Genomic DNA, 26,608 nt, shown 5'->3' with positions numbered 1-26,608 from the left:
ACACCGCATATCTGAAGTGCCAACTTTTGGCAGCGTGCACTGGCGCGGCGGAGGGGGGCGGGGTCGCTCTGTGCTTTGGTGGTGATACTGGAGAAGGAAAACAAGAACGATGGGTCACCCAGTCATTATTTAGGGACAGTTTGCGAGCATCTTGCTCACACTGGCTAGCAGTTACTCACAGCCGAGTAGTTCCACTTATTTCGCGTGTGTGTGTTTATGCACGCACGTACACTGGGCTTCTTAATTCCGTTTCCTTAAATCATGCTTATACAAACGATTCCTTCTCCTTTAGCTCATCAGTGTCATAGATTTTCGTGCACACACGTAGTGATGAGTTGCACTGGTCCAGCCATGGGAAAGGCACTTTATAGCCCCCGCAATGTTCAGAGAGCGAATGTGATTGAAGGAAAGGGACCCTGAGGATGAAGCTCTCTGTTGTGTTAGCCTTGAAATGAAAAAGCCCATTTTTGGCACCTGCGGTATCTGGCTACGGATTTCTCTTGATTAAGAGTCCCTCTTTTCAGCTGTGAACACCGAAGGGTAGTTGATGATAGGGGCTGTGGTTTGCGGTAGGGATGGGGGAAGGGGTAAAGGTTTGGAACTGCTGTGGCATCTGGCATGAAAAAATGTCCCGGGAAGCTGTTACATTAAATTGTAAATCGATTTATTGAATGGCAGGTGGTAGCTACAAACAGATGGAGAACATAAAAGCATAAGCAGGCATTTGTATGGAAAAGAAGCCATCGATTTGGAGCCAAAGCTTCAATGGTAATCGTTATACCATTTAATAGAAATGTTCTTATTTTATGGGTCAAGCTCTGAATAACAATAGGTGAAATGACACACCCATGTGTTGTAACTAAACCCAGCCCGAGTTACACCCCGTGGCAAGAGAGAGCTGTTTCAATTGTTAGGATTTTCTTGACGGGTTTATATCTAGACAGGTCGTTTTCTTCCAGGGGGCCCATGGGGCGGGGGGAGCTCCTACTTGTACCTATCACGCTATCAGCTGGAGTAAAAGGCAACAGGGCTCGAGTCCTGATAAGCGGATCGAGCCCTAGGTCTGCAGGTGCGAGGTAGGGGAAGCGACAGCCGGTGAAATGCAGTCTAAACTTCCCATTCAGAGGCTGGTCACATCCTCCGTCCGTGTGATATTTACATGCCTTGCTTTCTGTTAAACAGACACAGATCGGAATAAAAAACACAGCAACTCAAGCTGGGATGGCTTTAAAGGGGATAAGTGGCAAGTGTTAAAGGAAAGCTGGCTCCTCTTCTAAGGTTTGCTGTGCTCCCTGCAGCTGCCGGGTCTGCAGGTGCCCTTTGTGCCTCCTTCCCTTGCTGCTGCTGCCTGGTGTCTGCATGCCAGGCTGGGCTGGGCCTTGTTGTCCCAGTTGGCACGTGGCGTGCTTGGCTGGCTCGTGGCAGCTCCCCTGGAGCAGATGAGGCACGCGCCGTCCTCATTACAATGAGAATGGACAGAATGGAGGAGCCATGTGGTAGCAACAGTTTGCAAATCTCCCCTCCTTCTGTGCAAATCAGGAAACATTTCCAAACATTTGTACCCCAAATCGACCACATTAACACCCCTCGGAGATACTCTCCCCGGAGAGATGCTCTGTGCTATGGACATTTAGACTGAAACAAAACAAGCCAGTGGGATTTCTCCCCCCCCCCCCCCCTCGGTGTATGTCAGCACTGAATAGATGTGCAACTTTTTAACTAAGGGGTTTAAAAGCCATCAGGGAATCCAGCTCACAAAGTGAATCTGTGCACATGGAACTTGGTGTGTGAGCACTGAATAGATGGGCAACTTTCTAACTAAGGGTTTAAAAAGAGATGAGGAGAGCCAAACCACAAAATGAATCCATGCATAGGAGAAAGAGGGATTGGTACCAATAAAAACATTCAAGGTACACGACAAAATCTAATCTTCATGAGGAGAGGGTGTTCTATTAGATCATTGTGACTAATTTGATTAACCACTGCTGAAAGAGGCTGCTTGGAATTAGTTTATCCCTTCAGATATCTCAGAAACCTACAAATGTAAACCTACAAAAATGGTATTTACAGAAGTTATTAGAAAAGTATATTCTATGCACCTGTTTACATCATTTACCTGTATAAGCTTAAAAGTCCGTCTGCCTCACTGCTTACTCACTAATGGACCTGCCTCTAATTACCCACGTGGAACAGAAAGAAATTATTATAGGAAAGAAACGTTTAGTAGATTTATAAATTTCCAAAAAATACATATTTTTAAATGTTACGGTTACATGGAAAGATTTTACAACTCTGGCAGGAGACCAGCATGTGCTACTTATCCATTATTTAGAGAAAATGTTGTACCAGTTTAGATAGAAAGAAATTAAATGTAGGCAAGGAAATGTATGCATTAGTTGGATTCTGACTTTTTCCGTGGATACCCCCCACTTTCTTTGGGAAGAGATTAAAAATACTAATGATTTGTTCATTTCTGTACGGTCTGGTGCTTTGGGTTAGCATTTTTCATCTTTGGAGAGCTCGGTTCAGAAGGCTAGTAGGAGTGAAAACGCGTTTGGTCTACAACTAGTTCCAGATTGAGCACATCAGAAATTGACACATAATTTTTGTATAGTCTCTGCTCAGGAGATTCGGAGGATTGACGGAGCATCAATATTGCAAATCAGGTATGTAATGCAATGCCAGAGTTTGCCTTCGGTTACACCTGTGCACCTTCTTTTGCAACAGCTGGGTCTGGCTCTCGTCAGAGACTGGATACTGAACCAGACAGACGACTGATCTGGGATGGCAATTCCTATGTTCCTATAGGGAACTTCAATAAAGTCCATGAGGTTGCGGAGGGGTAACCAAGGGCAGAATGCGTCCCTGGGAACATTTTCCAACCACGTTCTGCTAGAGTTAACCACTCCCTTTCCCCCATGCAATCCCAATGATGTACATACAGATGGGCGGTACAACAGGGCAGAACGTGGTTCTAGGTGAAGAGGTTTGCTTGCTACTAGGCAAGTTCCTGGATCGAGACAGTGGTTTTAGCCCTGCACTTTCATAAGCATTAAATCTGCTCAAACATGGTTAAAAATGTGGAAAGCTGATTGTGCACAATCTTGCACTGGAAAATATTGTGAAATACGAGGGCATAGTTTTCCCATCTTCAGAGTCTCTGATCTATAAAACTTGAAAAGGACTCTGCATCCAGCGAGTTAGCAAAGGAGTACACTTTCTTTACTCCCTGAAATCTAACAGAAACCTCTATAAGTACCGATTGGAACTAATAAAAAGAGCCCTGTGCTCTCCTTCCATGGAAACCCTGAGGAAGGGAAACAGTGACCAAAATATTCTGCTTTATGTTATAGAGAAAGCTCTGTGCTCTCCCCTCTTGTGGGTGAGATTAGCGGGAGAACCGAAGAGATGTGTCAAATCCTGCTAGGTCCATTTAGGAACGAAGGCCTATTGACTTCACTGAGCCTATAGCTTCTCTTTTAACCACCTGGAGCTGCAGCCTGAAGCTCTGCGCTGAAAAATTAGTCCCGGCCACGTTACTTATTATCTGCATTAGAGCAGTGCCTGCAAGCCCCATTCAGTGTTGGGGGCCCATGTGCAGGTGACTGTAAAAACACTGAGTGGAAAACGAGCCTTGCCTTAGCGGCTTTTGGAATAACTACACCTGGCAGCTCTCCTAAGTGCTGCTTCCCAGCACACCCACGCGTTGGAAGCAATGGTGGATTCAGACACTGTGCTGCCTCTGGCTTCCCTCCACCCCAGGTCTCTATTTGTGTCCTTTAGCAATCCTATAAGACACTTCCAGAGGGAGAAAAGTATCCCGACCCAGGGAGTGACCTGATTTACCCTTTCTTGCCATTCTTTTCATTGCCCTCTGAATTACAATAATGCCTGGTTTAAAAGATATGGGCCCCACATGTTCCTATTCAGGTTATTCCCATGTAGATCTGGGGGACTCCAAGGGCCCGATTTCCTTTCTGCAGGATACAAGTAACCTCCATTGCTTCCCTATGCAAGGAAGAGAAGGCTCCATGAGTTTGTTCTCATGGTGTTTCCTCTCCAGTCTTCTTCTGGGCGGGGGTAGGGGGGAGAGAAGGGGGGTTGCCTTGCCTGCTTCCCACCACCAGTGGAGGTAACTGAGGGCTCAGCGTTTGGGGGATCCTCTAGTGGCCAGAGCCGTTTGTGCAGCCCCTGTGCGGCCTCCTGACCTTTCAGTCCCCTTGGCAGCATGAAAACGGAACGAGTAACGCTGGCTCCCAATCACTCGGGAATGATTCAGAGCGCGGTGGGGAAACCTGCACATGGCATCAGAGTTACCTTGTGCTGCTTTGCCCCACAGGTTTGGAAAGGGATGTGTCTGTCCCCCGGCCCTTCTGTCCTGTGGATCTCGATCTCTACAGAAAGGCTTCACTGTGGTTAAGACTGAGCTACCTCTTCCTCCTTCCCAACTCCTTCCCCCAGCCGACATCCTTGGCGTACAATGAAGTGGAGCAGTTGGACCTCTGGATTCAGTTGTGTCGTTTTAAAGTGTGTTGTACCATAGAGTATCAAGTTTTAAGCAGCACGTTGTTTATTTATGTAGGGAATATTGGTCAATATTGTTGACACAGTCAAAGTTCCACTGAGATTCCAGCAGCCCACTTGAGATATGACGTAATTAATCTAAAAATTTAGTAGTCCAGTATATATAATAAAGAAGATTATAGCAGCACAATACTAATTTTGGTGGCCCACACAATCTTCAGTGAGTGTCTTGGGGGAATGAAAGTTAGTAACCAGTGCCTGGTCTAATACTGCTCTTACTTTCCACCTTTTATGTCATTTTCCCACTTCTTTTTCAGTCTCTCTCTCTCTTTCACCTCCCCCCCTTTCCCTCCTTCCCCTCTCTTGTCTGGCCCTCTCCTTTTCTTTTCCCTGAAGGATTTCCAGGCTAGTCCAGTAGATGAAGAGGAGACAATGCTCATGAAACTAACTTGGATACTCATAACATTCAATATAGTTATACCAGTTTATTTGAAAATTAGCAAAGGAAAAATGCAGCCTTGGAATTCGAATTGTCTCTCCAGCGCATGCCATAAACAAATTCTGATGGGCCATGCATGCTAGAAAAGCAAAGACAAAACAAGCTCTTATCATGGCTAACCTAACCCAACCGTACCTGGTTATAATAGTATACATGTTGGTGATGTCACAAATTCGTCGGGTTTTGTTTTTCAAAGTAATAAAAGGCCTTGCTACATATTAATTATTGTCTTGCCAACTTTGGCTTAGAGGTTTAAAAAACCTCGAGATAAGTATATAGCCAAAAACAAATAATACTAACTGGGTAATTCAGAATACTGTTATTGAGAAACATCATTTCTCACATCTAGGGCACTGGTGTGATTCTGCTGAGTGATCACAATGAAGGGGTCAGTAGAAACCAGTGCCCAAATAGTGACCAGAAGCTGATTTTTAATGGTTATGCACTGACCTATGTGAAATAAGTTGCTGAGCAGTCCACATTACATAACACACCGAATCCGTTTACATCATTGTCAGCGTCAGCACAACAACTCTGTACTACTGAAATGCCACTTAAACCCTCAACACAGCGCTTAACCTGGACTTAAATGATGCACAGGCCTTCTGCTTCCCTCAAACAGAGGTGAATTTCACCCAGAGAGAGGAGGAGGAGATGGAAACTGGACACAAAGATCCTTGGGGATGAGAAGGGCAGCCTGGGTAAATTTACATTATTTTTCTTTCCCACTGCTATGATTACTTGCTCTGTGAATAGAAAACTTGAGAAGTCTGGTACCTTTCACCAGTACTAGATTAATTAAAAGAACAATTATTGTTTTGTAGGGTAAATGCATTTGGCCTGGCAATTAATATGCCAAGTTTGAACTTCATCTGATATAAAATGGCAGCTACTAAACTAAAAATCTGACATTGGTGAACAGTGCTCTAAAACTGTGAATAGCTGAACATGCTGGATGCTGGAGATTGGTTACTTCGCTGAGCTTTAAAAATAATTAATTGTTATACTTTGACAGTTTTGTGTATAGTGCGTCACCCAAGGATCTATAAACGATAAATGTAATCCGATTGGCTCCACTGGAATTTAATAGTTTACAAAACATTATATCCTTATGTAAACTTCTACCCATGTATTGTGTAAATAACAAGCCAATTATGAAAATTAGTAAAAATGTGCATAATGTAACTAGTTTCCTATATGCATTGTAGCTATTCAGCAAAGTAAACATATCTGTAATTTCAAAGCGCTTTCTCCTCACCATATTAATTGACTCCAATTTCTTTACATAAAAACACTTTCTGCAAATATCATTTTTTTAAAACAAATTAAGGCCACGAGCCTACAAACACTTACCACATAATTAACTTCAGTGGGACTTCTGCTTAAAGTTAAGCATGAGTGTAAATCTTGGAGGGATAGGAACCGAACTGATTTTTAAAAAAATAAATACATTTGGGAGATAAAAAGAAATCCAGAATCCTTTCTTATCCATTTTCCTAGTCTCGAGCTTTACAAGGGCTTGAGCAATAGATTGGAGAAAGTGGAGGAGGAATAAGCCACCTGAGATGAAAAATGGCATTCAACGACCAAGTTATAAACCTCTGAAATCAGAGTTTCTAAAATGCGGAGACCAACCTATAAGGGTGCTACGAAAGATACCGTATAATGCACTCTAAAATAACCTAAGAATGCGTGTTAATAGGTATGTAGAAAACAAACAATCAGACAAAACTCTGCTTCTCACCTGCACTCTGTAAACTTTTAGACCCAGCTGCTTGATACTACTAATGCAGCTTTTTTATCTAAAATTTTTTGTCAACATGCAGCAGGTGGTCTATTATATTTCGTATTTATTATTTTATTACAGCCTCGTTTATGGCTGCAATCACAATAATCCCTGGCGTTTAGGGAGGATTTTACATCTGTTTTGTACCAACAGGATTCCCGGAAATATTTATTTTGTGGGGACACTGGGGAAATATGAACAATTCCAGCTTCTGGCAGTTGGGGAGAAATAAGGGAAAGGTTTGAAACTAAAAATAGTGGCGCGCTAAGTAGGTAAAGACAGACCAGTTATATTTCAGGGAACTGGAAAGTGCACTCCCATCACAATATTTTGATCAATGCAGGGAAGCTGATGGCTAAAACATTCAGATTCAATGTGAAATTCTATCTGCAAAGGTGCATGTTGGGAGGATTTCAGGGAGCTTTGGCGGAGCTGTGAAAAGAAGAGATCAGCTTGTCTTGCTTTAACCTACATTAGCTCGGAAGAATAGACCGAGTCCATATGGTAGATGCTGCCTGTGGATCTTCAGCACCAATGCGATGCCCTGTTCCTGCACGCCGTCCTGCTTGTGCCAGATGGTGCCTGGGCCAAGTGGCCATGCGTGGGGTGGCTCTGGTTAGCCTAATAAACCTCCAATACAAGTCAAAAATCAAAACACACACATACTAACATCTGCTAGAGCCTGCAGTACCCAGCTAGCTTTTCAATAGTGAATTAAAGAGCCCCACAGCCCTTCTGTTCCCCTAGGTTAGGCACTCATTACCATTTATCAAGCACTGATGTTATCTGGACTCTCATTTTATTTAGTACCGAAGCTATTAGCATCAGATTTGATTTTGACAGTTGAAGCTGCTGCTGGCGAAGCTGAGCGCTGCTGGTCAGATCGCTGCAGAATTCCGCCTTCATCAGGCGCTGGCACATTCCTCCTTCCGAGTTGTTTACTAGGCAATTTCATCCGGAGAGACAAAGGCTTGTCCTCTTGCAGCCCCTCTTATGCGCCTATGTAAGATACCTGGTATATCTCTCATCACAAATACGTCCTCCCTTTGCTTTGAGGTGCCTGATCAAACATCCTCCTGTAATCCTTGCACCATGCCATAGCCAGAGAGTCCTCAGAGGACTAAGTGTACCCAAGGGGTTAAGGACAAAAAAAAGAGGAGAAAGCCGGTCTATAGTTCACTGGTGCTGTAGGAGAAAGCAGCTGCTGGACCACGCTCGACTGGGGAAGAGAAGAGAACAACAGTCATAAGTGCTACAGGTGCGGTGTAAAGCGGCTCCCCTCCTGCAGGGTTTGCCCTTCTACGTGGGGGTGTTTGTGCCGAATCATTCCGGCCTCAGTTCAAGAGTAAACGCCACGGTTTGAATTTCAGCGCGTCTTTATTTTCAGTAGCTGACTCTAAACACAGCAGAAGTTTACGCCTGTTTTTGAGGTGAGCATTTTTTCAGCACCCTCCTGGATGCTGGAATTACAGTTCTGTCAATTCCAGGCAATTCAGCAACTCTCGGTTGCACCAGGGCACGTCTAAATTGACGATTTGCTCCCTAGAGCATTTAAGATTTGTAATGTAGCAGTGATATTTCTTCACAACAGTTCTGTCCCCCCCTTTCCCTCCGCCTTTTGCTATTCCAAGTTCTAAAGCTCTTCTAAAAACAAGTGACTTGATGAAAATCTAAAAATGAGGCTAAATAATAATCTCAGTTTAGATCGTATTCCCACATCTATTTATCGGTTTCCTCCGATCAAAATAAGCGAGGTTCCGGGCTTTTGAGAGAGAGTGGATTTGGGAGTTCGAATTGTATTGAGACACCTTTGTATAAAAGTGTATCACCGATTGATAGGACATTTCCAAATGATTGGACCAACTGGTTGTTATACAGGTGATCTGCAGCAGAAAGGGTTATAGCCTTATGCTAGGCCGTGGTGTAAAGGTGGCAAGACCTCATTATCATACAGCTGAAGGTTTATCTTCCCCCAACCCCCTCCTTTTAACAAGCTGAAATAAAAAGCCACATGAAAGGCCTTCTCTGTGCTTGGCTTTAATGAGGGACACGCGACCCAACAATAAGCACACATTGCAATCAGGCGGCTTCACTGGCACACGCCAGCCTTGCAACTAGCAGAGTACACTCTTAGTCCAAAAATAGCCACTAAAAATCTGTTTTACAAACTCTATAGTGATTTGCTAGGATTGTCCCTAAAATAATCCAAGTTGATCTTACATGTTCCCAGTTTCAGTTTGATTTAACTTTCCCTGAAAGTCTCCCTCACCTGAGTTTATCTTGTCAACATGAATGTGGCCGCGGGCAAACGGATTCCAGGCTTTTGAAGCAAAATGGCTTGCTTGATTTTGTAACCGATTTGCCAGCATCGTGACCTGTTACAGGACCCTCCTTTAAACGGTTAGGCAGAAATTAAAGACATAACCAAATTGAGCTTGAGAGAGCAAAAGAGAATGTGGATGGAGGTTTGTGGTTGCTTGTTTGTTTTTTCTGCTCCCTCTCTTGACTGTCTGGTGAATTTCCTTATTTGTGATTAAAAATAACTAAAAGAGCGAATTCAGATGCCCAGAGGCCTTCGGCATGTGTACCTCAAGATTAACATGCGTGATCCAGGAGGACAGGGAAAGGCAACATTGCAGGAGTTTAGAGCGGTGACAAAATTTACAGCGTTTCAGTTTCTTATAAGCACGATTTTACTTTTACTTTCTACCTGCTATCACCACAAGTAGGCAAGGCAGGTAACTTCGTCACTAAAGGGCTGTACTACTCGGTGCAATGTTTGTCTTTAGCGATCATTTGTCTCTGGAAGGAATGTGAAGCTGACTGGCGATAGCGTAAAATAAAAAACATATTTTTCATATTTTAGCCTCTATTGTTTGGCTACTTTTGGAAGCTTCTCTCCTTGGAAAAGCGTCTGCTTTTCGATGGAACTCTCCCAGTGTGAGTGCTGTAAATATCTCAACAGATGCTTGGCTTGTTAATAATCAGCGCGACTCCTTGGTGGTCAGTGCAGCAGCAGCAGGGTATTAATTCTGGATATGAGGGCTCCCACAACATTTGGTTCTTTTTCCAGAAAGGAAAGATGAAAAAGGGGGAGGGATCGCCCGTGAGTCTGACTGACAGTTTACATAATGAGCTTGCGAGGACAAGAGGCAACTATATAAACAGCTCGAAGGGAAGCAAGTTTTCCATTTACTGAGCGCTGTTAGCTCCGATGAAGGAGGAGCGGTTCAACACTAAACACTCCCCCTGTGCGTCTCTCACTAAATCCATTCGGTTTTGGAGTTTATAAAGGCGACTAACGCAATCAGAGTTTGGTCGTTGGCTGCAGGATTAATTCCCAGAGGGGGATGGTTTAAACACCTGGATTATACCTTCCATTTTCTGCTGGTGCTTGGGGAATAATTGGAAGGACAGGGTGTTCTAGCTGAATTGCCGTGACGACTTTTTGTCTCAAGGAAGAAGCATTTACTTGGACCAATTGAGGAATATCGGAGGAAAATTAAACCCAATTCCCACTAAAAGTGTGAAGCCTTGAATAACAGGAGGATGGCAGCTTTGCGCATCTTTGGCTTGACGTTTCTGTTAATGATTTTGCAGCAGGTAATCGCTCATTGAAAAAAGGGGGTTCACTGAATGAGTGGTCCTAAATGTAATTGGGTGATGGAAGCCAGTTGTATGGCAAAGCCTGGGGTAAGCGCTGATGTGGCTCTTTTGTATGTCTCCTCTTTGTGCAGAGCGTATCCGGCTCTGGCGTCTTCCAACTGGAGCTGCAGGAGTTTGCGAATAGCCAGGGGTCCCTGGCTAGCGGAAAACCGTGTTCGCCCCACTGTAGGACCTTCTTTCGCGTCTGTCTGAAGCATTTTCAGGCAGTGGTCTCTCCGGGTTCCTGTACTTTCGGGAGCATCGTCACCCCAGTCCTGGGAGTAAACTCTTTCAGCGTTAAAGAAACGGAGAGATTTGGAAGCCCCATTAAGTTACCCTTCAACTTCACGTGGCCGGTGAGATCCCACCTTAAACATGATTTAAATTGTGTGGAGGGGGGGTAAAGGGTTAAACAGAGTGCGCTGTTAATCTATAGTGAAAACAAACTACTTTCGCCCTGAGACTTATTTCCATAACTTCCTTGTAAAGAAAAAAGAGATGGAATATTGCATCCAGTCTATAAGCATAGATGTCGGTATTACGTGAAGAGAGATGTAAATACATGCAAGCTGGGAAAATTTGCATTCAACAAAACGTATGTGGGTGGGGGGTTGAGAGAAACCTCCTAACCATCAAAGCAGAAATAAAATGCCCTTGTCAGTGAAAGACACGAGAAACGTTTTCCCAAGAGATTAAAACAACCCTAAGGAAGCTCCGTTTCATTGACTCGGACAAAGTAATGCTATCTGCAATTAGATTAATTAAAATGTATATCTCCGACCTGGCAGCACTACGGTTTCCTTGTTTCACCCAATTGTTTCAGCTGCAAGGAAGACTCTGTGACAGACCAAAACCTTTTTTGATCAATCTAACGCAAGATCTCGCTTGTCTTAAATTCTGTATCTTCCTCTCACTTATGTTTTGTTTCCATTCGCAGGGAACTTTCTCACTGATCATTGAAGCCTGGCATGCTCCTGCAAATTACCTTCCAGAAGGTGAATATGACACTGCACTTAGCAATCACGAGGGGGCGACGGTTTCCTAAAATTCGATACTTGTCTGTAAACTAATCCGAAATAGTTAACCTGTCAACGTCACTAGAAAAGTTTTAAAGTAAACTAAATTGACCTCATTGAATTCCGATGTTTATACTATAATCTCGGTGCTAGCTTTATCCTACAATCGGGAGCTATTCCCTAAATGATATCCATCAGGTTTGCTTTGATTTTGTCCCCTACCTAATCTCCAACACAATTGCGTTTCCTCCAGTTTATTTTTGGCGTGGGAAAGAAAGGAGCTCTTTGGTGAGAAAACTACAAGGCTGCCAAAAAGTCATGACTGCCTTTTCCTGTATTTTACACCTTTTTCAAATTCCGCCCTTTGGAAAAGAAATAATGGCTTTGGGATGTTTTTCTGACATAGAGGAAAAGGATATTTCAACAGCACAACTGTTCTCACTTTGAAAAGCTTTCTGCAAAGCCTCTTAGGTTCATGATTAATAATCACTGATACTAGAGACAATAGCTGAAGTGCTGTTCCTGAACTCCACACTGGTATGCTTTGCATTAGCACATGGTGTGTGCCTTTTTTCCCCTATCGCATGCAAACAAATGGCAGAATGCACCGTGCTTCTTTGAAATTGTCCCTCCAGTTATTATCCGTTTATCTGACGTAAACAATACAGCGATGTTTACGTGTTGCTATGAATAATACACTGTTTCCGGGCCCGACCTTGGTCCTTTTTTCATTTAAATGGAAAAATAGTAATGCTATCACTGGGATCAGGATCGGTGCCCTTGCATCGATAAAGTAACGTGCATTGTTTAGTTTTTAGAACTCTTTAACATTTTGATCTTTAGCCTAAGTGGTGTCACTAGCTGCGCTGAGCAGTTGTGGGTGGCACTGGTTGGGGAGGTGCCACTGTGGGATGTAGCATAGAGTCAGGGCACATCACTGGGAGGGCAACGAGATGCGCGGTGGGGTGCGGGGGAGCTGGAGGGAGCTGTGTCTCGCAGCAGCACCGAGCCCGAGCTGTGTGCGTGCCGCAGGTTCCCGGGCCCCGGCCGAGGAGTGGCTGATCAGTCAGGTGGCGATCCAGCGGCCGCTGGCGGTGGGCGAGAACTGGTCCCAGGACGTGCAGAGCAGCTCGCAGACCCAGCTGCGCTTCTCCTACCGGGTGATCTGCAGCGAGCACTACTACGGGGACAGCTGCTCCCGCCTCTGCAAGCGCCGCGACGACCCCTTCGGCCACTACGTGTGCGAGGCGGACGGCAGCCTGGCCTGCCTGCCGGGCTGGACCGGCGAGTACTGCACCGAGCGTAAGTGACACCGCCCGCCGCTCCCCCGCACTTCCACAGCGCTCCCTTCCAGGAGCCCTAGCGGCCCCACCCGAGGGGCGGGGCTGTCGCGCGGGCAGCCGCTGCCGCCTCGCGCCTGTTGCCAGGCTGCCCATAGGTGCTAAAGCTGAAGGCGGCGCGTGCCAGCGCCTGGGGGCGGGGAAGGCGGTTAGCCTCGCCCTCCAGCGCAGCTGCGGAGGCTGTAGGGAGCAAAGGGCGCGCGCTGGAGCCAACAGTCTGCGAGCTCGGAGCGCGTGGCTCTGCCGTGTGCCGGCGCCACAGGGAGTAGTGGCGGGGCGGGGGCTGGAAGTGCTCGGGCGAGGGAGCGCGAGCCGCCTCGCCCTAACCCCAGGCTCGCCCCTGCAGCCTCTTCCCAGCCGCGAACCCTCTGGGGCCGGTGATTCACCTCCCAGGGCGGCCACAGCGCGCCCTCCCCCGTGCTGAGCGGCTTTGCCAATGCCCCCTGGTCACCCAGCCCCGCACACTGGGGAAATCCGCGGGGCGACCGCAGGCTCCTGCGGCTGTTAGCGCCTCTTTCCAGCGGCCAGCCCGCCCCTACAGGGGATGCTGACTGGGGAAAGGGGGTGATCCTGCCAAGCCTCCCTAGCCCCCCATAACAGAGTCCAGGGAGAACCTAGTGAAGACAAGTGTAGTTCGCACACGTGCTGGCAGGCCTAGGAGCTAAAGAGTATCTCATGCACTGTCTTGTCTTCACTGGGACTTAACCCCTGGCCCTGGCCCTGCCTTAGCCCTAGCAGTAGATGAGAACAAACCTTTTTTTCCCTAGCTCTAGCCAAGGCCTAACAAACAGGTCGTGTTCCCAACCCCCTTTACACAGTTAAATAGTAGAGCTACGTGGAGCCCGGCCTCACACTGACCCCTAGGCTCACAGCACTGGAAAGAAAAAGACATTGTGCCCAGTGAGGCCTTGGCTACAGTGGCTTCCCTCCTCCCCCTCAAAACTTTCAGCTTCTTGGTACTTCTGGTGCAATTCCACAGGTGGTAGCAATGGTGAGAGCTAGGGTAGACAGGATAGCAACGTTTTAACCACTGTGGCATCTGTATTCTGAGTTCAAATGACAGCTACTTGCCCATGCTCATACTTTCACCATCGCTACCCCCAGAGGAGAGGCATCAGTGGTAGTGCAATCCTGAGACGGCAGGCCACCTTTTCTTATTTTTTTCTCAAGCTTAAAGAAGCAGGAGGCCATGTTTGTTGTATAAACAGAAAAACTAAAGGACACCTCTGTTCACAGCAAATGCTGGCTTTCTCTGGTTCACTTCTTCCTGCCTATGATCTGAATTTTTAAATGCAAGTTTTAAAGTGTGTTGTAGGTTTCAATATATTTATTAAAAAGTGATTTTTTAAGTGTAAACTATATTGCCAGATGTTTTTAAATCTGCTTTTTGTGTTTTTTTTTTTAATATAGCCATCTGTCTGTCTGGTTGTACTGAGCAAAATGGATATTGCAACAAGCCAGGAGAGTGCATGTGAGTAGATGACGATCTCAAACTGAACTTGACAGCAACTTTAACCTTTTATTGTAATTAACATTTTAAAATTTTTTTCTAGCTGTCGTCCTGGCTGGCAAGGCCGTTATTGTGATGAGTGCATTCCTCATATAGGCTGTCGCCACGGGACTTGTAAAACACAGTGGCAGTGCATATGTGATGAAGGCTGGGGTGGCCTCTTCTGTGACCAAGGTTAGTTTGTGTATTTGATGGTACTGAGCTAAGAAATGTTAAGGCTTGTCTACACAAACATTTAATTCGCTGCAAGCTGGGGTGTGAATCTACCTCCCTGCCCCCACTAGCCTGCTTGTAAACTGCTCTAATCCTTTGAAAAAATTAGAGTGCTCTAACCAATTGTTAATGTGTCTCAGCAGGGTGCTTATGGACAGTTACTCCACAGCAGGTTAGTTAGTGCAGGATAGATTCACACTAGCTTGCCTTGAACTAATTGTTTGTGTAGACAAACCCTAACTCATAGCATCTGGAATAAATCTCTTCCAGTGAAATGTCAATAGGCAACAATTTGTTGAAAGTCTCCGTCATACATACTCTATTAATAGTATACATGAAAACACAAATTAACATTTTTAACTGTGGCTTTTTCTTTAAAAACTGATTGAAATGCTGAATATGCAGTCTTTTTGCTTGTTCAAACAAGAACTGTAAGTTCAGCTATTTATTAGTAGAAATAAAGCAGTTTACTAACTCCAACAGACGTAAACACGGCCATTTGAGCCTTCCTTATTTTTACACATGAGGAAGTAAACTCATGATGAGTCTGGAGTGGGTGAGAAAACTCATAGAGCAAGATTGAAAAGCAGAGGTTCTGTTGTAAGGGATATCAGACCACTTTACTTGCTCACCCATTGAATCGCTGAACTTTAGCCAGCTGAATGTGTCCTCAAGGCTATAGTTATATTGCTGAAACTGAGATCATAAACTACGGTTGTGAAACAATGTAAATAGCTGCAGAGATGGTTGTGATATGGTTAGGTTGTTAGGTGTGAATAAGGCAAGGCTTATTGTTAAGTTTGTCAAGGCATGTGTTGTCTTTCACGGGATGTACACTTTTCAACTTGATAAGTGCACATCTAAATCTCATTAAGGCTAATAGGTTTATACACACACAAAGGAGAGTATACTAAGGCACTTATATAGTTAAAGGTTTGCCAGGTCTTCCACATTTCGGAGCTTAAATATACTGTGATGGGAGAAATAACAGATTTATTGGTTATTTGGAGAGTTAAATAATCTGTATTCATTCTGCTGACAACAAAATGAAAACTCTCTTAGCTGAAACTATTTTTTTTTTTGCTGGCTAAAATGTTTGCTTTCATTTTTTGTGCTGTCATATTTTGACAAATGAGTGGCTTCTATTAGGTTGTCAAAATCTCTAACATTTGTCTTTGCAGATCTCAACTACTGCACCCACCACAAACCATGCAAAAATGGAGCCACTTGTCTGAACACAGGCCAAGGCAGTTACACATGTTCATGCAAACCTGGTTTCACCGGCGTTGACTGTGAACATGAGATCAGCGAGTGTGATAGCAACCCCTGTAGGAATGGTGGTAGTTGCACGGTAAGAGCTAATTTTAAATGTGAAACCAGTCTGAAACAAACTCAAGTATACCTTTTAAAAAATGGCTTGGTAACAACACGCTGGGAATCTGATAGCTGACAGGTCCATTGCTAACGCTCTCAGTTAACATACTGAACCCTTTCCTGGAAGTGTCAGGGGAAGAAGTTTACTATAGGAAGAGAGTATTGCCTAGATCAAAACTAGTCAACTGAGCCTGGCTGGGGAGGCCATTATGAAATCCATGCAAGATGCTGGCCTAGTAAGAGAATAAATATAAAAAATAAACTTCCTCAAACCAAAATGCACACAGAAATGCACTAAAACCCTTTTAGCCATCAATAAAGGAGTAAACCTACATTACACTAGAGGAGTATAATGCCATACAATATGAAGCTGATCTATTAAAACTTCTGTACAAGCTTATGCATTTTAGAGCATTCTGCTGTCTAGTGTTTAAAAATATTTGCAGAACCATTCAGTCATTAATTTTACCCGTTGAAAAAGAACAATAGATCATGGATATCAAATGTGCTCCGTATATTCTGCCTGAAGCCAGTGCATTAAGCCCTGCTGTTCACCCCCAAGGGCTCACAAGGATCACACTCAGAAATAGCAGAGGGTTTCATTACAGTTAACAGGTGGGTCTCTTCATAGAGTAGCAAAATGAGCTACCGTGCAGAGGATGAATGGGCAGCTTGCAACTGTGTTATCAGATACCCCACACAGTGCAGGCCTAAGAGGACCTTGGGGATCCTATTAAATAGATAGTGGTAAAGTTAGTAGTGTCTTTATTTAGCTGGCCATTTGGATCCCACAGTTGCACCTGCTCAGCTTGACTAATTCAGTGAGTACCCATACTCTGAACGTGGCTGTCTAGCAGGGTGGATAAAAATCAATTATTTTAAAAAAATTTATAAAAATTGGATTTTTTATTTAAATGTGATTTTTTTTAATGAAATGCTTTTTGAGGGAAAAAACATCTAAAGATAGTTTTAATTAAGATACATTATAGCTCAAAGGTATCATCATGGAATAGAGATTATAAATTCCAATTCTATAGTATGAGACAATATATTCATATAATGTTTAAGAAAAGTTTTGTAAAGGAGTTCCAATACTTCATGGATTAGGGACCCAATTTTATGGGGTTCCAGGGGCTTCAGTACAGATTATTTAGGTTAATCTTTCTATCTACCCAGTGGGATTCAGTGCTCAGTCTAGAACAGGGGCAGACAAACTTTTTTTTGGCCTGAGGGCTGCATCTGGTTTCAAAAATTGTATGGCGGGCCTGTTAGGGGAGGCTGTGCCTTCCCAAACAGCCAGGCGTGGTCTGGCCCCTGCCCCTTATCTAACCCCCCCCTGCTTCTCGCCACCTGATGGCCCCCTGCTGTCTGTTCCCTGACCACCCCCAGACCACCACCCCTAACTGCCCCGTCACCCCATCCAACCCCCCCTCCTTCCTGACTTCTCCCCCCCAGGACCCGTGCCCCATCCAACCACCCCTTCACCCTGTCCCCTGACCTCCCCCGAAACTCTTGCCTCTCACTGTCCCCCACCATCCCATGCCCAATCCAACCAACCCTTCTCCCTGACCGCCCTCGGAACCCCCGCCCCACATTCAACTCCCCAGTTCCCCACCTCATCCACACCCGCAGCCCTTGACCACCCCATTGCCCTCTATCCAACCCCCCTCCACCTTTCCCTACCCCCTTACTGCTCTGCCTGGAGCACCAGTGGTTGGTGGCGCGGGCTGCACCAAGACAGGCAGCCACGCCGCCTGGCTGGAGCCAGCCACGCACCGCACAGCATAGAGCACCGGGTCAGGCCAGGCTCTGCAGCTGCGGTGCCCCAGGAGCTCGCAGCCTTGCTGCCCAGAGCATTGCGCTCACAGCACAGTTAGCTGAGGCTGCAGGGGAAGGGGAACAGTGGGGGAGGGGCTGGGGGCTAACCTCCCTGGCCAGGAGCTCAGGGGCCAGGCAGAACAGTCCCATGGGCCAGATGTGGCCCGCGGGCCATAGTTTGTCCATCTCTGGTCTTGAAAATACCATCAGAGATGCTTAGTTTTGCAGTTCTCAAACTGTGGATTTGTGTCTCCAGAGATAACATGCTTGTTAACAGCAAAAATGTTTTTAAACAAATAAATAAATAAATAATATAGAGAGGTGAGAAATAACAGACCTCAACAAATTTGTCCCTCTGCAAATCTGTGTACACAGAGTCAATCCCTTTCCTCTCTCTAAAGGTGCAAACTTTCAAAAAGTTCAATGAATAGAAGATTGTTGGGGCGGAATAGATCTGGATAAGGAGGAGAAGTCTGAAGATAAATGTGAGAAGGGAGGGACAGGCAGTAGAAACAAAAGTGAAACTGTTTGAGCAGCATATGCCAGAAGTCTTGAGGTCTTTCTCATTGAGTTGAGATCTACCAAACCATTCTCTCATTAGAAGGGAAAACCTATAATGGCAGCAGGCCGTAAAAGAGACCCAGTTTGGGAATAAGAACCATTCAAGAAATATATGTTTGCTGATGATGATTTAAAGAAAGTCGCACCAGTGAACTGGTGGAAGTCACTTAAGCACTTGGATTCAAAGACTGTTGAAGTGATAATCTCACTTTTAACAGCAGTAGCGTCTTCTGCCGGTGTAGAAGGAATATTTTCTTCCTTTGGACGAATTCATTCTAAACTGAGAAATCGTTTGGGACCTGAAAAAGCAGGACAGCTTGTTTTTCTTTTCCATATTATGAACAAACAGGAAAATGAAGGTGAAGACAACTGAGTTAGCTGCAGAATTCAATATTTTAAGTTTCTCATGTTGACCTGGCTGACAGTCGATTTAATTTTTTTTAATTAATTTAACTATTTTAGTTAAAAACAATTTTAACAAAACAAACCTGATTTAAAAAAACTTGTATGTTTAACTAAATTCAAAAATTCATATGCTTGTTTTGTTAAAATATGTTTTGCTGGTGAAAAAAATCCAGAATACATAAAGTTGTTGTTTAGTTAAATAAAACAATTTAAATGTCTGTCTGGTGATGTTCTCCTCCTAATACAGCATGGCAAGAAAATCCTCCAAATATTAATGATTAACCTATTGAATTGGAGATAGTTCACCTTTCAATGACTTCATAAATATCTGCTTCAATTACTTTTGGTAAATGAAATAACCAAAGAATCATTCATTTTCTGATATAGCTGTAAAATTAACCTGAAAAGTTTTCAAAATAAATCATTTAAAAATGTATAGTTTGTACCTTCTAAAAATGAAACCTACATCTATTTCTGAGTTGTGAAGAATATGTATTAAGGTTATAACAACCAACGAGAATGCGCTTTTATGTAGAAATCCATGATTAAATAGTCTTCCTGACTAGTGATTTAAATCATGATTTAAATCAATTTGATTTAAATCAAATCCACCCTGCTGTCTAGTGACTTAATCCTTCTGAGTCCCATCTGCATTTTTTTCTCTAAATACTTCACTGGCTGCAGAGAACAATACATTCCCATCAGGTAGATGAGGAGGATGGAAGAAAGTTTGCTGTTGATCAACGGAGGATACACGAGAGTAACTGCCTTTGAATAGAGTCGAATAGCAAAAGTCCAATGTTAAGTTTTTAATTTTGCAGGATATGGAGAATGGCTACCATTGCCTATGCCCCCCTGGATACTATGGTGCTCACTGTGAGCATAGTGCCTTGACTTGTGTTGACTCACCTTGTTTTAATGGTGGCACATGCTTGGAAAAGGACCAAGGGGCCAGCTACACTTGCCGTTGCCCTCTCGGCTTTACAGGATCTAACTGTGAAAAGAAAGTGGATAGATGTACAAGCAACCCTTGTGCAAATGGTAAGTCTTCCCATGAGGAGATCCTGTGTATCTCTTGATCCTTCACACTTTCAGTGCTAAAGCGATAGACATCTTTAATTTGATCTCTAGCCTTTCCTCTGTGTTATCAGCCTACCTCTCCGGTTATATATTCACTTCCTATCCTGGCCGCACAAAGGAACTAACACTGTTTTATTGTACGTAAATTACCAGTGCATTAGAGATTGCAGGAGATTTATCAAGGGAAGGAGGAAAGGGGAGACGTGTGCAGACTAAATTAAACTACCTATATATTAAAGGGACAAGGTGGGTGAGGTAATATCTTGTATTGGACCAACTTCTTTTGGTGAGAGAGATTTCATCAACCACCTTATTTCTCTATTATCCTGGGACCAACATGGCTACATTGCATACATTATATTAAAAGGACATGATTATAAATCACAATAGCATGATTAGGCAACTTGTAGAGCTTTGCATGTTATGTTTATATAAAACTATTTCCCGCCTGTTGTTGTAATATGAATTGCTTACTGAGAAAGTGACTTAGTGTTCAGGATGACGTCCATTGCTGACTAAACTTTTCATTGTATTTTTTTCCAGGTGGTCATTGCTTTGATTTGGGTCAACTCCGTGTGTGTCGCTGCCGTGCTGGTTTCTCTGGTCAGAAGTGTGAGATAAATATCAACGAGTGTGCCAGGAATCCATGTTCCAATGGGGGCTCTTGTCATGACCTGATCAATGACTATACCTGCACCTGCTTGCCAGGCTACACTGGCAGGAACTGTGACATTAAAACCAGAGATGAATGTGCCTCTGGGCCATGCCAGAATGGGGCCACGTGCTATGGTGGACGTTATAATGCTAACTTTCTTTGTAGTTGTCCTTATGGCTTCATGGGCAGCCATTGTGAGTTCCCGGTTTATACGGTGCCCGTTCCATATCCTCCTAAACCTGTTCACTGGATAGCTATATCCATGGGTGTGGGACTGGTGGCTTTGCTTGTATTATTCTCCATGATAGCTATGGTCCTCAGACAGATGCGGAGGCACCCAGAGCAGGACTTGGAGACAATGAACAATCTATCTGATTTCCAGAGGGACAACCTTATTCCAGCTTCCCAGCTCAAAAACACCAATAAAAATAAAGACCTAGAGGTGGACTGTGGGCTGGAAAAGTCAAACTACAAACCTAAGAACCATATATTGGACTATAACCTGGTAAAGGATCTGCCAAGCAGAGGGACACAGGAAGATAAATATTATAAAAGTGAAAAGTGTTTAGGAGAGAAGCCGCCTCTCCGATTATACAGGTAAGAGTGCAGTTTCCCCCAGTAATTGTTAAGCCACATCTGTCCAAGGTGCATATGAGAGAAAAGGCAGTTTTTCATTCAGGGAGCAGAAGTGTGTGGGCGGGAGGGGAAATAGATGATAGGTGGGGTGGGGAGGGGAATCTTCAGATTGGAGCATGAGTGCCTGTCAATTAAACTCTGTTTCTACCCAGGATGCGGCCAGCATGGGTAATAGAGGGGATTGGCAGTCAGTCCACTCATGAAAATAAGTAGAGTCTTTCCTTCCCAACTAGCTGATGGAGAGACTAGAACAGATCTATATTGAGATTAAAAATAATTATTTCAGATCTTAATAATGTAAAGATTAGGACAGGCTTCCCAAGAACATCCTGGTTTGTGGGAGTGGGTGGGTTGGAATAAGAGCCATATTCCAGCCAAAGAGAGAGAGAGATGGGTTTCCATTGGTTCATTCTTTTGATATATGTACAAATCTCTCACTTGGATTTCACATGTGATTTAAATGCTGCATTGTAATGCTGACATTGCAGGAAATGAAAAGGGACAGGAGATGGAGCGGAGTAGTAAATTATTAGATAGAGCACAGTGGAAGTATAGCGGGACAGAATCCTCTTTTCAATTGTAACCTCCTGCTGATTGTAGAGAACACCTGAAACAAAGATTGTTACTTGATTCAGGGTATTACCTCATCTTTTTACCCATCTTCCCCTTCCCATTCATCCTCTAGCTTCCCATTTCTCCTACAGATATTTCTAGAAGACCTTTATAAGGGATTTTATTATCTTCAGAGTCCTTAGATTTTTATTTTGTCTCTGTCTCCCCCTTAGTGAAAAGCCAGAATGTAGGATATCAGCAATATGCTCTCCAAGGGATTCTATGTACCAGTCTGTCTTTGTGATAACAGAGGAGCGGAACGAGTGCGTCATAGCCACAGAGGTAAGTGCACAGTTCCCTGAGACTCTACCTAGGCAGTCATTGATTCAGAGTGACCGGGCAAGACATCTTTCAAAACTCAACTCTGAGAGGGTGGCAGTTGTATTGCAGGGATTTCAAGCACCCTCTGGTTTTCATCTGTACTATGATCAAAGGCTATGATTGGCGGACCCTCAGTGGTACATGGAACTCTTTCTGGTGGCCCACAGGAGCACCAGAACAAACAGAAAATCCAGAGGGGAGATATGGGAAGTAATCTAGCTTATTTCTTTCAGCGGTGCTAAGATCAGAAGTGAAGTCAATGGGAGCCCAGCACTAGAGAAAATCAGATCATAAAAGTTTAATGAGTGGAGGTAGTGGGGCAGTAGTAAATAAGATTACTTTCTTATATACATGGTCCACAAAATAAAAAAGTGATAGATCCTAGGCCACAGACATAAAGCTAGGAGAGTCCCCCCAACAGCAAGAGGACATAAGAGAATAATCCATGGGTGGTATCTGTTCTATGGGAACACAGATATAGCCATGGAGTTCCATCAGTAGATGTAAGATAGGTGAATAAGCACCAGGAAGAGTACTGTGAGGCCTGGTCTACACTACCGCTTAAGTCAATGTAAGTCATGTCACTCAGGGGTGTGAGAAAGCACCCCCCCGAGAGACGTAGCTTACATCGATTTAAAGCGCTGTCCACACTGCACTATGTTGACGGGAAGATGCTCTCCCACCGATTTACTTACCTTCCACCTCTCGAGGAGGTGAAGGACAGCCATCAACTTATCACATCTTCACAAGACCTGCTAAATCGATGCTACTGCATCAATGGCAGCAGTGCCGATTTTGTGTGCTAGCGTAGACAAGTAACGGAAGGGCACTTAAATCCCTTGCCACATGGGATCCCTTTACTTGTGTAGATTTTGATGTGTTATCTGAGGGTATGGCTACATTTGGAATTTCAAAGCGCTGCCCCGGCAGCGCTGCGGGAGCGCTGCCACGGCAGCACTTTGAAGTGTGAGTGTAGTCAGAGCGGCAGTGCTGGGAGAGAGCTCTCCCAGCGCTGCATGTAAACTACATCCCTTACTGGTGTAGCGTGCAGCCCTGGGAGCTGCGCTCCCAGCGCTGCTGCCCTGATTACACTGACGCTTTACAGCGCTGTATCTTGCAGCGCTCAGGGGGGTGTTTTTTCACACCCCAGTTGCAGCGCTGTAAAGTGTGAGTGTAGCGAAGGCCTGAGAGGCCATGGGACAATACAGAAACAGACCTTTACAGGAAGAGTTCAGTGTGGGGTAGGATTGAGAATTTAAACAAAAGCTGTTAAAGAACTGAATATTTACTGAGGGACTAACAACCATTTGGAAAAAGGCCCAATGAGAAGTTAAGGGTAATTTAATGCCAACTGGTGGCTTTCTTATCTGAAGAAATACCTTGAATTGAGTTTGCTCTATTTCTACTTTTCTGCTTATTTGTCCAGTTTGGTACTGTAGATTCAGAGGGCCCAGAGGAGGAGAAACCTGCTGTGGCATTAACACTCAGTACAACAGAATTCTAGCTCCTCTAAGATTCCTACTTAAAAGGCAAGCTGAAAAATAGTGGGAATAGAAATCAGATAAAATAGAAAGCTTATGGCTAATGGAAAGATTTTCAAAGGTGCACATGGCAGTTAGGTGCCTAATTCCTACTAACAATCAGTGGGAGTTAGGCCCTACTTGCTATATGTGCCTTTGAAAATCTCCCCTAATGTTTTCATACCTGGCTGCCTAAAATTAAGCTCCTAAATCCATATTTGGCATTTAAATAAAAGTGGCTTGGTTTTCAAGAGTGCTGCCTGATGATTCTTAGCACTTTCGAAAGTCAAGCAAATTTGGGTTTGGAAACCTGACTTTAGGCAGCTGGATTTGAAAATCTAGGTCAAAATTAACTTGCATTCAAACCAGCTAATTCACTTGTAGAAAATGAAGCTACTTGAAATAGGGCAGAGCTGTTAGCTAGTGATTCTCTGACCTGTGGGAGTCAGTGAGAGAGCCTCATCCCCTGGGTACTGATTATTAAGCTGCAGAAAGCTCTGGCTTCAATTAGTTTGATTTGGATGTACTTGGTTTATTGATTTGCTTGTTTTATTTAAAATCTACAATATTCTACACGTTGCCTTCTTCTCAATCCTTTTTAAAATTATTTTATTTCCTGACAGGTATAAGACTGAAGGGTCAGTTTGTATGCACCTCAGATTTGGTGATGCCAGGAGATGGACGTTTGTTGCATTGTTTACAATTCAGAACTGGATTGGATTTTTTTTAATTATATGCAACTTGCTGCTCTCAGGAGGAGGCTGTAACTGGGTAAACTGGACAGACTGTGAATTTACCGAAAGATGCAATACACCTTTTTGTTTTTAGTGTCCTTGTTTGACATTTGATAAAAGGAATTTAATTGGCTATAGAAGAGGGAGGGGGCAGAGGAGAGAAGAATGAAAAATATGTTGTTTTGACTAGCTTTTTTAATGATAGAGGCCAGTTCCTCGGGACAGACCTGTGGCTTTCCAAACTCAAACTCTGAGAGATTCCAGTTGGACCAGAAGGCACTTGACTATCACTTATATGTGCAGATGTTGCCGTGGAAAACACGCATGAAGAAAAAGATACCTGCATAGCAATGTATTGGATACAGAATAAATAAGACCCCAATTTCTCTCCTAGGTTTAAAAGTGCCTAAAAAGTGTCAGAATCTAGGGAGCCCAAACAGAGACTTGACTGCCTTCTTTTGCAGTACCTGACCAGTATTGGGCAGGGGTGGTTGACACTTCCTGCTGCTCATTTATTTACATCTTCTTGGCTCCAGCTGCATTTATTTCAGGCAATTTAACGGGTATGGGGAAGAGGGATACTGAATTTGTTTCTCTCATTTGGTGTTGCTTTGGAGAACTTTGGACTTGAGCAGTTATTTGGGACACAGTTCCATCCCTGAAATGATAGCGGACTTTTCCGAATCTAAACTGCTGAGAAGGGGTTTGTGTAATGAATGTTTGTTGCCTCTTTCCCCGCGATATGAGGAGAAACATAATACCAGCCCTAACTGAAGGCCTTACAAATGCGTTTCAACTCAATCAGCTACTGGAACCTACACATGCTGAGCTATCTCAGCTCTTTTTATGCCCTTTGCACTACCAATGATTGTGAATAGAAGTGAAGTTTTTCTTCTGACAACTTTTTTTTTTTTTTTTTTGGCAAGGACTTGGGATTTAGTGTTTTGATTCTGAATCAGGTGCCACCTTCAACTGCAAATAGTCTCAAAGTCCTAGCTGTTACTTTTCAAAGGAGAGGGAGGGGTTTATTTCCCTATCCTTTACTTCCCTATTGTAGAAACCACCTCTTCTCCCCTCACACAGTCCTTTCACCCCTGTTCCAAATGCCCAACAGAGAAGCAGCATCTGAGAGGCCCTCTTTAAGGACAGACTCAGAATATAATTTGAAGGCTCTAGGCTTGTCGTCTTTGTTTCACTCCTGCCCACAGTAACAGGGAAATGGGGAAGCTACTCCTTGAATGCAGAGGTGCAGTTCTGAACTGGTAGGTTCAGTGCACATAGACTATCTTATATATACATTTACAGCAATAGTATTTGACAGCCAAGTGGAAAGTGCTGTGACATACTGTAGTGATAAGAAAACTGCGAGGTGGGGCGGAATGGGGAGGGAGGAAACAAGATCCCATACAAGGAAGCCTGGGACTATGCTATCTACTACTGTTCCTGACCTTGTAAATCCTAGTATTGGACTAAACCATCTGCTGCCTTGAACTGTTCAGGCAAGGTCCCGTCCTAATGTCCACTACTGACCTTCTGCTCTGACCACAGAGATCATTTTGAAGATGACCTTCAGAAATCAATAATATGGATTTTAGTTTGTCTGTTTGTAGTTTATTTTGAAGTCTAGTATTTCAGTAATTTAAAAAATCAGAAGCACTGAACTTTCTACATTTTATAACATTATTTTGTATATAATGTATATTTATAATCAAACCAGAAATGTAAATATGTTTACTTCTCATGTAATGTTTTTAATGTGATAAAGTTTGAATTTTATTTTTTTTTTCAAACACTGAAAATACCTTTCTGCCACTATGAAGTTTATGTGATTTGTCTTTTTACCCTCAGATTTCATGATCCTATGATATACAGTAGGTGTAGGCAACCTAGGTCATGCATGCCAAAGGCGGCACGCAAGCTGATTTTCAGTGGCACTCTCACTGCCTGGGTCCTGGACACTGGTCTGGGGGGCTCTGCATTTTAATTTAATTTTAAATGAAGCTGCTTAAACATTTTAAAAATCTTCTTTACTTTACATACAACAATAGTTTAGTTATATATTACAGACTTACAGAAAGAGACCTTCTAAAAACGTTACAATGTACTACTGGCACGCAAAACCATAAATTAGAGTGAATAAATGAAGACTTGGCACAGCACTTCTGAAAGGTAGCTGACCCTTGATATACAGGGTAACTCCTTGTCCCAGAAGCAAGTTTGACTGTCAGCTCGTATCATAACCTTAGTCCCAGATTTGGACCTTAGCGTCCAAAATATGGGGGTTAGCATGAAAACCTCCAAGCTTAGTTACCAGCTTGGACCTGGTACCTACTGCCACCACCCAAAAAATTAGAGTGTT

General features: G+C 43.8%; 1 protein-coding gene across 1 annotated transcript; it reads left to right on the top strand.

The window, feature by feature from the left end:
• The first annotated feature begins 9,971 nt into the window (after positions 1-9,971).
• Positions 9,972-26,239, top strand: DLL4 (delta like canonical Notch ligand 4). The gene is made up of 11 exons (XM_050954812.1): positions 9,972-10,412; positions 10,547-10,810; positions 11,392-11,449; positions 12,503-12,772; positions 14,221-14,281; positions 14,364-14,494; positions 15,715-15,884; positions 19,513-19,732; positions 20,315-21,023; positions 21,848-21,956; positions 24,139-26,239. The coding sequence occupies exons 1-11, from the start codon at positions 10,359-10,361 to the stop codon at positions 24,142-24,144; spliced, it is 2,052 nt and encodes a 683-aa protein (XP_050810769.1). The 5' UTR covers positions 9,972-10,358; the 3' UTR covers positions 24,145-26,239.
• Positions 26,240-26,608: the final 369 nt, after the last annotated feature.

This window comes from Gopherus flavomarginatus, chromosome 5 (genome assembly GCF_025201925.1).
Source record: "Gopherus flavomarginatus isolate rGopFla2 chromosome 5, rGopFla2.mat.asm, whole genome shotgun sequence".
NCBI classification, from domain to species: Eukaryota; Metazoa; Chordata; order Testudines; family Testudinidae; genus Gopherus; species Gopherus flavomarginatus.
Note: the sequence above shows the minus strand (reverse complement) of the source record. Positions and strands in the feature narration are given on the sequence as shown.